Source organism: Oncorhynchus mykiss, chromosome 30 (genome assembly GCF_013265735.2).
Source record: "Oncorhynchus mykiss isolate Arlee chromosome 30, USDA_OmykA_1.1, whole genome shotgun sequence".
In the NCBI taxonomy this organism is placed as follows: Eukaryota; Metazoa; Chordata; class Actinopteri; order Salmoniformes; family Salmonidae; genus Oncorhynchus; species Oncorhynchus mykiss.
Window position 1 is genome coordinate 19,052,128 of NC_050570.1, and position 12,691 is coordinate 19,064,818.

Genomic DNA, 12,691 nt, shown 5'->3' on the forward strand with positions numbered 1-12,691 from the left:
GTGTGCGTGTGTTTGTGTGTGTGTGTGTCTTTGGTGAGGGGAACAGGGTAAGCCTAAGCGCTCCTCTACTGAATTATTCACTGGTGGTTCCTCTAGGTTTGCTCAAAGATTCCCTCCCTAGGTTACCTCCCTCACAATACAGGACGGTGGCTAAGTGATGTGGGTAGAATTACCATCCACTTACTCTGTGCCTCGCTCATTGGGCTGGGTCAAAGTTTAAGCAGCCTACAAACAATCAAGTAGGGCAGTGAGTGTGGCGTAATCGCATCCAGAGCACTTCAGCCCTGTCCAGTATTAACATATGAAAATGTGAACAGGCCTCTCAGTGGGTGTGGCTAAGCTAAGGCTGCTGTGGTTTGAAGAGGCCAGTGAATATTGTTTTACGTCTCTTGTCTCCTTCAGGTTGTTTGATTGACCTCTCTGCTTTACTGTTGCATTTTACATTGTTTATGTTGCAGGCTAGGCCGTCAATCTCCCTGACCACCAATAAAATGTCCTCCGACTGGCATTTGAAGACCTGCAAATTGAGTTAACAGAATATATACGTGTGTGGATTACCATTCAGATTTATAGGCAACAACCCTGTGAACTGTCCAAAGTGTTGTATTATTCTCAAATGCCTATTTTGGGCTGTTCAGATGCTGAGCTTCTCTAAGCCTTTCTGAGCTGTCAGACACTGACTTTGCAGAGAACGCCACACAAATAGATGAAACTGAAAAAGAGAAGTTTCTGACCAATCAGTGACCCTGACCCTTCCTGTGCTGACTGAGTGTGACTCTGTCGCTGTCCCTCTGTCTGCATGCTACTTCCTGTTTGCTATGTTACTCCCTACAGCTGAGTGGGCAGCTGTAGCCAGACCCCAGACGGCTCTATTCTGAAGCGTCTGTGGCGACTGTGCGTCTGTGTCGCATAGATGATCCCCCTGTGAGCTTTGAGGTCTGCGTCTCTCCGTGGCCAGCGGATGGTCTGGTCTGGCAGCGACTATGCTCACTCTCACTCTTCAGCCTCTAATGGAGAGATAGATTCTACTGCCTCTCTCCTGCTCGCAAAATCCAGATGGCAAAATCCTCTTACGGTTTACCATAATTGGAACCAATTAATCATGTATTGGCCATGTTCCTTGGTAGCCTCTCTCCTTTTGGGATAAGCACTGCTCAATTGGTTTATTTCTGTGGATTAGTCCAGTGGATCTGGAGCTGTGTGACAGGTCCAGAGAGTCCACACATCTACTTATAGAGAGGAGAGCACTGGAGCGTGAGCTAATACAGTAGAGAGAGAGAGCAAGAGAGGGCTGAGGAGGAGGCTTGAAGTGCTGTGCACCTTGTTATGACATGCATTATCTGAATTAGGCCCACAGAATTATACCTGAGGAGGAGGGGCTTCTATGGCGGGAACTTTGAATGTCTTTGAACTTCAGAGTTGGCTTAACGTTGGACCTCAAGCTTGTGTGTGAAGAATTAAACCAGAATTAAAAACATATCTTACCATTTTGTAGTTAATAAATCCAATGTCAAATGTGATAACTATAGTATCTATCCCTCACTAGCATTGACGGATCATAGGCGCTTTGTTGCCTGCTATGTAAAATAACATTATTAACCGGTTCCCATGCATTTAAAACAATGGAACTATTCCGGAACAGTAAACTTTTGTTCCCGTTTCTAATTCTGTTCCTTGACCGGTTCCAACGCCTGGCGAATAGGTGTGTGTACTTTCTCTCACTCCGCCGGGCTCAGGGTCTAAAAGAGGGCCATGTACGCAGCCTGTTGTCAAAAATTGATGGGGTTAGGATTTGGGCTAAATCAACTGATGGTGATGTAATTGTGTTTTCTGAAACCTGGCTTAGCAAGTCTGTTTTTGATAAGGATATTTGTACAAGTGGTTACAATGTTTATCGCACTGATCGGGTTAAGAAAGGTGGGGGTGTGGCTATATATGTAAAATCTAAATTCCATACAAGTGTGGCAAAGTCTGAAACTATTTGTAAACAGTTGGAATTTCTTGCTTTGAATATTGAGGTTTCAAAGGGCCTCTCTAACTGTGATTGGCTGTTATAGACCCCCCTCTGCTCTCTATAACTGTGATTGGCTGTTACAGACCCCCTCTGCTCTCTATAACTGTGATTGGCTGTTACAGACCCCCTCTGCTCTCTATAACTGTGATTGGCTGTTACAGACCCCCCTCTGCTCTCGGTGATGCATTTTCTTCTTTGACACACCTTATGTCTAAACTTCTTTACAGTGAAATGATCTTGATTGGTGATCTCAACTGGTGTTGGTTAAAGCCAGTGTCTGATGATTTAAAAATGTTTTGTAATTCTATGAATCTTACCCAGTTGATTGATGAAATTTGATCATATTACTCCAGTGCTAGCCTCCCTACACTGGCTTCCTGTCAAAGCAAGGGCTGATTTCAAGGTTTTACTGCTAAGATACAAAGCATTACATGGGCTTGCTCCTACCTATCTCTCTGATTTGGTCCTGCCGTACATACCTACACGTACGCTACGGTCACAAGACGCAGGCCTCCTAATTGTCCCTAGAATTTCTAAGCAAACAGCTGGAGGCAGGGCTTTCTCCTATAGAGCTCCATTTTTATGGAACGGTCTGCCTACCCATGTCAGAGACGCAAACTCGGTCTCAACCTTTAAGTCTCTACTGAAGACTCATCTCTTCAGTGGGTCATATGATTGAGTGTAGTCTGGCCCAGGAGTGGGAAGGTGAACGGAAAGGCTCTGGAGCAACGAACCGCCCTTGCTGTCTCTGCCTGGCCGGTTCCCCTCTTTCCACTGGGATTCTCTGCCTCTAACCCTATTACAGGGGCTGAGTCACTGGCTTACTGGGGCTCTCTCATGCCGTCCCTGGAAGGGGTGCGTCACCTGAGTGGGTTGATTCACTGATGTGGTCATCCTGTCTGGGTTGGCGCCCCCCCTTGGGTTGTGCCGTGGCGGAGATCTTTGTGGGCTATACTCAGCCTTGTCTCAGGATGGTAGGTTGGTGGTTGAAGATATCCCTCTAGTGGTGTGGGGGCTGTGCTTTGGCAAAGTGGGTGGGGTTATATCCTTCCTGTTTGGCCCTGTCCGGGGGTGTCCTCGGATGGGGCCACAGTGTCTCCTGACCCCTCCTGTCTCAGCCTCCAGTATTTATGCTGCAGTAGTTTATGTGTCGGGGGGCTAGGGTCAGTTTGTTATATCTGGAGTACTTCTCCTGTCCTATTCGGTGTCCTGTGTGAATCTAAGTGTGCGTTCTCTAATTCTCTCCTTCTGTCTTTCTTTCTCTCTCTCGGAGGACCTGAGCCCTAGGACCATGCCCCAGGACTACCTGACATGATGACTCCTTGCTGTCCCCAGTCCACCTGGCCGTGCTGCTGCTCCAGTTTCAACTGTTCTGCCTTATTATTATTCGACCATGCTGGTCATTTATGAACATTTGAACATCTTGGCCATGTTCTGTTATAATCTCCACCCGGCACAGCCAGAAGAGGACTGGCCACCCCACATAGCCTGGTTCCTCTCTAAGTTTCTTCCTAGGTTTTGGCCTTTCTAGGGAGTTTTTCCTAGCCACTGTGCTTCTACACCTGCATTGCTTGCTGTATGGGGTTTTAGGCTGGGTTTCTGTACAGTACTTTGAGATATCAGCTGATGTACAAAGGGCTATATAAATACATTTGATTTGATTTGGTTTGCTAACTATCTGTCTGATAGAATTCAGTGCACTCAATTTGATGGGCAAATGTCTGTTAAATTGTCTGTCTTGAAAGGTGTGCCCCAAGGCTCTGTACTTGGTCCTCTCTTATTCACTATTTATATAAATGATTTAGACAAAAATGTCCAAAATGCACAACTTCATTTTTATGCTGATGATACTGTTATTTACTGTTGTGCCTCGTCTCTTACAAAAGCTTTCCAGAACTTGCAAACTGCTTTTTATACTGTTCAACATACCTTGTGTCAATTGAAGCTTATCCTCAATACTGACAAAACTAAACTAATGGCGTTTTCTAATGCAAGAAATAGACCTCTGAACCTTTCACCTATTACTACCTGTCAGGGCAAGGAGATTGAGGTTGTAACATCATATAAATATCTTGGAATTTTAATTGATGACGGCCTCTCTTAAATTGCATATTCAAGAACTTACAAAAAAATTGAAGCTGAAATTAGGATTTTATTTTAGGAATAAGGCCTGTTTTTCTTTTGAAGCCAGAAGGAACCTAGTATCAGCTACATGTATGCCTTTACTAGACTATGGGGATATTTTATATATGAATGCTTCTGCTCAGTGTTTGAGATCAGTTGACACTCTTTACCATGGCACTTTGAGATTTATTTTAAACCGCAAAACCCTTACGCACCACTGCACTTTGTATACCAGGGTTGGCTGGCCTTCTCTAGTCACTCGTAGGCTCAGTCACTGGTATACTTTTATTTACAAAGCCATTTTGTGCTTACTATGTACTGTTCAGAAATGTGGTGGGTACTCTCTTCGTTCGCTGGACTTTATCCTGCTAACTGTTCCAAATGTCCAAACTGAATTTGGTAAAAGGGCTTATATGCACTCTGCGCCATCGTCTTGAAACACCTTACAAAATACTTTTAAACTGGAAGAACTTGTCCCGATTGGTGTTTTTAAATCACTGATGAAGGATTTTGAGGCTGATTCCCTGACCTGTCAATGTTTTTAATTTTCTGTTTTATACTCTTGTGAATTAAATGGTTTTTACTAGATTACTTGTAGTTTTTCATGTTGTCTGTCTGTAATTTTTTTGTAATGACTTGGTGCTGCATATCTTGGCCAGGGCGCTCTTGAAAAAGAGATTTGAATCTAAATGAGCCCTTCCTGGTTAAATAAATAAAATAAATACAAGTTCAGGGGCTACAGTGTTGCTCATAAATTCAGATTCCAGTCCCCTCCTATATGGTAAGGCTTTCAGGACAGTTGGGCCAATTATTCTCTCCCCCACTCTCCCTCCGTCTCTCTCTCCATCTCTGGCCAGCCAATAGATGGGAGAGGACAGAGTGACAGAAGCTCCCCAACAGGTGCTTGGGGCTTAGGGCAGGGCTTTAATCGTTGCAGTATGAACACCTAAGCTAATGGTGACAGGATTTGGGCTCACTGGAGCCTCTTATCAGGCCAGCCACTCTGCTGCAGCTTTCAGGCAATCAGCCCGGCCTCCCCACAGGTACTCAGGCACCTTTGCACTTTTAAGTCTATCTGCTTGGCTTTTCGCAGCCCGGCTCAACATTTATACACACAGACATACGCATGCATGCCTGCACGCTCTGCCTCCCACTAACTCTGGTTATTGGATTTCACTACCATCCGGTCCACTGAGACATAGGCATTAGTTTACCTTTTCTATCATGTAACAGTGGCACTAAAACATGAGTCTCCTGGTTGTGGTTATATTTGATCACTAACCTGCAGTGAGACGGGCTGCGGTGACTACAGGCCTCCTGTCTTCAGCCTCTAGGTTTTATTATTAGGCTGTGTAGCCAGAGCGGCTGGAGCCAAATGCTGCAGGATTTGACATAATTATTTATTATTAGGCCTTTGGATTTGAGGTTAGAGAAAGGCCAAAGGCCACGGACCGAGTCATTTCCTGACACAGTATGGGGCTCCTTATTGGGAATGTCTATGGCCTAGTCTGTTGTAACCACCACCATATGTCTGCCCTACACAGACATTGTAGTCTTTTTACTAGGTTCCCAGTAATATTAAGCTTGTCTGTGACATCATCCGTCATCTTTTAGAGCATTAGAAGAAGATTGATTGTTGTTTTCTATTTCTGGTTGGAAAGGGCAGACAAGACAACAGATGTAATTGAACAAACTTGAACAAACTTCCACACCTGTGCGGCCTCTGGTCCAACACCACCCATCAACAGACTAGTCTAACCAGAATCAGCACATTCGGTCTCCTGGCTGGCTCAGCCCAGCCTGGCCTGACCAACAGGAGTCAAGCACTCACTTCCTTTTTCGTTGTTGTATTCTTTTCTTTTTTTAGCCTTTTTTCTCCCCAATTTCATGGTATCCAATTAGCAGTTACAGTCTTGTCTCATTGCTGCAACGCCCATACGGACTCGGGAGAGGCAAAGGTCAAGAGCTGTGCGTCCTCACAACACAACACAACCCAGCTTCTTGACACAATGCCCGCTTAATGGTGACCCGGAAGCCAGCCACACCAATGTGTCGGTGGAAACACCGTACACTTGGCAACCGTGTCAGCGTGTATTGAGCCCGGCCCGCCACAGGAGTCGCTAGAGCAATGGGACAAGGACTTCCCTGCCGGCCAAACCCTCCCCTAATCCGGACGACGCTGGGCCAATTGTGCACCACCCCATGGGTCTTCCGGTCACGGCCGGCTGCAACCGAGCCTGGACTCGAACCATGATCTCTAGTGGCACAGCCTTAGACCACTGCACCACTCGGGAGGCCCCAATCACTCACTTCTATAGCCGCGGCCACCACTAACTCAGATAATGTCCTTTGCGAGCTTTGAGATTGATTTGATACAAATGTATTCAGATTCAATGGCATTTACTTTCATATGTGATTGATGATACACAGACAATGTATGCAGGATTATAAAAGATGGCTGAATAAATACATTAATGCTCGTGGCTAAAATCTGATGAAAACATTTATATTTGCGGCTAGAAATATACCTGGCTCCAATGTAGAGGGTCCGGTTCACCTTGAGAACTCTCTGAATATGCAGTGTCTCCTGTCTCAGGGATGAACGATGTGGCCGACCCAGAAACACTGGGTACCGTCGTACCACTGTTTAGAGAGAGAGAGAGAGAGAGATAGAGAGAGTCAGAGGATGAGAGAGAGAGAGAGAGAGAGAGAGAGAGAGAGAGAGAGTCAGAGGATGAGAGGGAGAGAGAGAGAGAGAGAGAGAGAGAGAGAGTCAGAGGATGAGAGAGAAGGAGGAGAGAGAGAAGGATGAGGGAGCAGTGAGGGAGAGAGAACAAGAGAGTCAGAAGATGAGAGAGATGAGAGAGAGAAGGAGGAGAGAAAGGGATGAGAGAGAGAAGGAGTAGAGAGCGAAAAAGAGGGAGTTACATAATTTTGTTATCATGCAGTAGTTATCTTGGGGGTGAACAGAGAGGGGAGAGAGCAGAGGGAGGATACAGGGGAGAGGGAACCATACATCTGCTGAGTTACCATGGGAAACCGTCTAACGCTGCCATCTCTTATTGGCCTTGACTGGAGTAAGTGATAGAGTGCCCTCTTCCTTCTTCTTTTGTGTCCTCCCACTATTCTGTCCATCTCTGTTCCCCATCCATCCATCACAGATATGCTGAGACTGTTGCCTCCCTGTCTAGGCCCATTATCTGCCTTAATCCAAAACCCTACAGGACTTCAGAGAGTCTTCTGGTCCTACATCTTAGCATTGATAGCCTGAGAAGGGTCTGAATTCAGCTGGGAGGTCTTGGTCGATACTATTGAGTTGTGGTCAATCATGGCCAACTCTGTTCTGGTCTGGAGACTGCCCTTCTTATAATGGAGGCTCAGAGTCTGGCCCTCTGTGGGAGCAGCCTGACATCAACCCTGACTCTGACCTCGCACCCACACAACTCACTGACGCCTTACTCCTCACACTATGCATGTCAGCCCTGACCCCACTCCCACAACATAGATCCTGCATATGACCCCTTCAGTCACACCTCACACTACTCCACCCCTTCCATGTTAAACCATGACAGTGACCCCATACTCTACACGCTGTATGTGAGAGAGGTGTTACCTTCAGTGGGTATAAAGTTCAGAGGCCCCGGTTCCTCTGGAAATGCGGCGCTGGCCAATTGGAGGAGCCAAAACAGCAGGAAGAAGGGTGGGGCCAGGGTCGCCATGGCAGCAGTAGAACACAGACTCTGTGGAGATAAAGAGAGACAGAGAAAGCGTGGCTAGTCAGATTAAGCCGTAACAGTGACATAGCAGTACACAAACCTAGTGTGACCAGCTCACACTACAATGCACTACACACACTGACTGACTGTCCAGACAAAGCAGGCATCCTGTCTGCATTCCCACAACATCTCTCTCCCTCCAGCTGGACAGAAAAACGTAGAGCGAGACAGAGATGATGGAGAAGAGAAGTGCACAGTCAGCCTGAACAGCCTGAACATGAGAAAAGATCAGACCACAGGAGCCCAATGACACATGAGACACAGTGAAGGGAGGGTGGTTTACAACAAGAGGGCAGTAGATGGAGAGAGACAGAGGGAGGGAAAAAGAAAGAGGGAGAGAGAGAAAGAGAGAGATATAAGGAGGCTGGAATGGGTGAGAGACAGGAAGAAAGAAAGAGAGACACGTCAGAAGGGAGAAAGAGAGAGAAAAAAAGAGAAGGCGAGGGGAGAGAGCGAGAGGGGAGGGGTGGAGAGAGAGAGGGGGGGTGGAGAGAGAGAGAGATGGGGGGATGGAGAGAGAGAGAGAGGGGGGGTGGAGAGAGAGAGAGAGGGGGGGGTGGAGAGAGACAGAGAGAGAGAGGGGGGTGGGGTGGAGAGAGAGAGAGAGGGGGGGTGGAGAGAGAGCGAGAGGGGAGGGGTGGAGAGAGGGGGGGGTGGAGAGAGAGAGAGGGGGGGTGGAGAGAGAGAGAGAGGGGGGTGGAGAGAGAGAGAGAGAGGGGGGTGGAGAGAGAGGGGGGGGTGGAGAGAGAGAGAGAGGGGGGGGGTGGAGAGAGACAGAGAGAGAGAGAGAGAGAGAGGAGTGAGGTGTGTCAGGTGACTGTTTACTCAAATGAAATCTTTGCCGTCAACGCAAATCACATCTCTGGCACGTGACTAAACACCAGGTATTTTTTATGAAGCCGTTCTACAGCAGCCTGATCCACAACGAGAGGATGGGAGAGGATGTAATGCACATGGAAATACAAATGATAGCCAACTTAAGTTAGCACACCCAATCCATCGAGAAAATCACTCCTGCACTTTGGAGGAGGAAAGCCTTGGGTATTTCTATTGACTGTTGTCATAAACCTCAAACCGCCTCCCAGAACAGAAGAGATTAGAGCAGAGCAGCTCTTAGTGCTGAAGGTATATTATGCTCTGTAGTGGCTCTTTATTGTGGCTGAAGGAAAGAGCACTCTCCATACTTATCATTGCGTCCCTCTCTGCCTCTCTTCCTGGATGATTATGCTTCTGTTCTTTTCACATAAAATCTCAGCGTGAGGATGTTCACAAATATTCACTACCGTTCAAAAGTTTGGGGTCAATTAGAAAAGTCACTTAGAAATGCACATTTTTTGTCCACTAAAATAACACAACATTGATCAGAAATACAGTGTAGACATTGCTAATGTTGTAAATGACTATTGTATCTGGAAATGGTAGATTTTTTTATGGAATATCTACATAGGCGTACAGAAGACCATTATCAGCAACCATCACTCCTGTGTTTCAATGGCACGTTGTGTTAGCTAATCCAAGTTTATCATTTTAAAAGGCTAATTGATAATTAGAAAACCCTTTTGCAATTAAGTTAGCAGAGCTGAAAACTGTTAAAGAAGTAATAAAACTGGCCTTCTTTAGACTAGTTGAGTATCTGGAGCATCAGCATTTGTGGGTTTGATTACAGGCTCAAAATGGCCAGAAACAAAGTACTTTCTTCTGAAACTCGTCAGTCTATTCTTGTTCTGAGAAATTAAGGCTAGTCCATACAAGAAATTGCCAAGAAACTGAAGATCTCGTACAAATGGAAAGTGCCATTGGAGCACAGGAGTGATGGATGCTGACACTGGGCCTCTGTACGCCTATGTAGATATTCCATAAAATATCTGCTGTTTCCAGCTACAATAGTCATTTTTCAACATTAACAATGTCTATACTGTATTTCTGATCAATTTGATGTTATTTTAATGGTCAAAATGTTTTTGCTCTTCGTTCATAACAAGGACATTTCTAAGTGACCCCAAACTTTTGACCTGTAGTGTATGTCACCGATGAACAAAACATGAACTATTTAAAAATATTTGTAAAGATGACACTTATTAAACTTTTGACATTATTACAGTTTACACTGTCAATAATTTGTTTTGAAAATCAATAAAGAGAAAAGCTGTCAGTCACAGTGGCTGACAGCACAAACACAAATTACTCAATGAGTGGGTGTTATTCAGTGGTGTAGTGGTGTAGGTATTATCACATTTGACTCTTCAAGGTTTGGATTTCTTTATTCAAAACCATTTCCATATTTTACTGTGGTTACAAAGGCATTGCATGACACACATGCAAATAAAGGCACTTTCACACTCTGCCTTTCTCTCCTCAGCATTGCCACACACTCCACACACACTGCCTTTCTCTCCTCAGCACTTTCACACACTCTGCCTTTCTCTCCTCAGCATTACCACACACTCCACACACTCTGCTTTTCTCTCCTCAGCATTACCACACACTCCACAAACACTGCCTTTCTCTCCTCAGCATTACCACACACTCCACACACTCTGCCTTTCTCTCCTCAGCATTACCACACACTCCACACACACTGCCTTTCTCTCCTCAGCATTACCACACACTCCACACACTCTGCCTTTCTCTCCTCAGCATTACCACACACTCCACACACACTGCCTTTCTCTCCTCAGCATTGCCACACACTCCACACACACTGCCTTTCTCTCCTCAGCACTTTCACACACTCTGCCTTTCTCTCCTCAGCATTACCACACACTCCACACACACTGCCTTTCTCTCCTCAGCATTGCCAGACACTCCACACACACTGCCTTTCTCTCCTCAGCATTACCACACACTCCACACACTCTGCTTTTCTCTCCTCAGCACTTTCACACACACTGCCTTTCTCTCCTCAGCATTACCACACACTCCACACACACTGCCTTTCTCTCCTCAGCATTACCACACACTCCACACACACTGCCTTTCTCTCCTCAGCATTACCACACACTCCACACACACTGCCTTTCTCTCCTCAGCATTACCACACACTCCACACACACTATCTTTCTCTCCTCAGCATTACCACACACTCCACACACACTATCTTTCTCTCCTCAGCATTACCACACACTCCACACACTTTGCCTTTCTCTCCTCAGCATTGCCACACACTCCACACACACTGCCTTTCTCTCCTCAGCACTTTCACACACTCTGCCTTTCTCTCCTCAGCATTACCACACACTCTGCCTTTCTCTCATCAGCATTGCCACACACTCCACACACTCTGCCTTTCTCTCCTCAGCATTACCACACACTCCACACACTCTTCCTTTCTCTCCTCAGCATTGCCACACACTCCACACACTCTGCCTTTCTCTCCTCAGCACTTTCACACACTCTGCCTTTCTCTCCTCAGCATTGCCACACACTCCACACACTCTGTCTTTCTCTCCTCAGCATTGCCACACACCACCCACTCTGCCTTTCTCTCCTCAGCATTGCCACACACTCCACACACTCTGCCTTTCTCTCCTCAGCATTGCCACACACTCCCGACACACTGCCTTTCTCTCCTCAGCATTACCACACACTCCACACACTCTGCCTTTCTCTCCTCAGCACTTTCACACACTCCACACACTCTGCCTTTCTCTCCTCAGCATTACCACACACTCCCCACACACTGCCTTTCTCTCCTCAGCATTACCACACACTCCACACACTCTTCCTTTCTCTCCTCAGCATTGCCACACACTCCACACACTCTGCCTTTCTCTCCTCAGCACTTTCACACACTCTGCCTTTCTCTCCTCAGCATTGCCACACACTCCACACACTCTGTCTTTCTCTCCTCAGCATTGCCACACACCACCCACTCTGCCTTTCTCTCCTCAGCATTGCCACACACTCCACACACTCTGCCTTTCTCTCCTCAGCATTGCCACACACTCCCGACACACTGCCTTTCTCTCCTCAGCATTACCACACACTCCACACACTCTGCCTTTCTCTCCTCAGCACTTTCACACACTCCACACACTCTGCCTTTCTCTCCTCAGCATTACCACACACTCCCCACACACTGCCTTTCTCTCCTCAGCATTACCACACACTCCACACACTCTGCCTTTCTCTCCTCAGCACTTTCACACACTCCACACACTCTGCCTTTCTCTCCTCAGCATTGCCACACACTCCCCACACTCTGCTTTTCTCTCCTCAGCATTGCCACACACTCCACACACTCTGCCTTTCTCTCCCCAGCATCGCCACACACTCCACACACTCTGCCGTTTTCTCCCCAGCATTGCCACACAACCAGCCATTGTAGAACCATCTAGACATCATTATAATGAACTTTATCAGAATATGTCATCTTAACGGAGCATTGCTCAAATTCCTCTCATTGAAGTCAGAACAAGAGAAGTCCCATAACACTAATCACTCAACACCCAAACCCCAACATTAGAGGAGGATGAGAGAGGAGAGAGTCACAGGCAGAAGAAAAGGAGGTCAGAGGAGAGAAGAGAAGGAATGAGAGAAATACATGTGGAGGAAAATAAAGAGTGGAAGTGGGTGAGTCGGTATTACCAGAGATTCCATTGTGTCTATTTATTAATAATGTATGACTAAATGCCAGGCTTCACACATTCAATTAGCATAATTAGAAACTGAGGGCTCTAGGATTTCATGGGACAACAAGCTAAGCAGATACAGTAGACGTTCAGGGGCAGACACAGCATACAGATCCAGAGAAGTGTTTTCCTAATTATGACAAATG

The 12,691-nt window shown here is 46.4% G+C and overlaps 1 protein-coding gene across 4 annotated transcripts in view; it reads right to left on the bottom strand.

Moving 5' to 3' along the window:
• The window catches only part of LOC110522756 (semaphorin-6B), a 142,306-nt gene that overhangs the window by 65,061 nt on the left and 64,554 nt on the right, over positions 1 to 12,691 (bottom strand). For all 4 annotated transcript variants that reach the window (XM_036968406.1, XM_036968405.1, XM_036968407.1 and 1 more), the window contains 2 exons: positions 7,752 to 7,878; positions 6,667 to 6,781 (listed from right to left, as the gene is read on the bottom strand). In XM_036968406.1, coding sequence (XP_036824301.1) covers positions 6,667 to 6,781; positions 7,752 to 7,878 — 242 coding nt within the window. The remainder of the gene's footprint in view (positions 1 to 6,666; positions 6,782 to 7,751; positions 7,879 to 12,691) is intronic.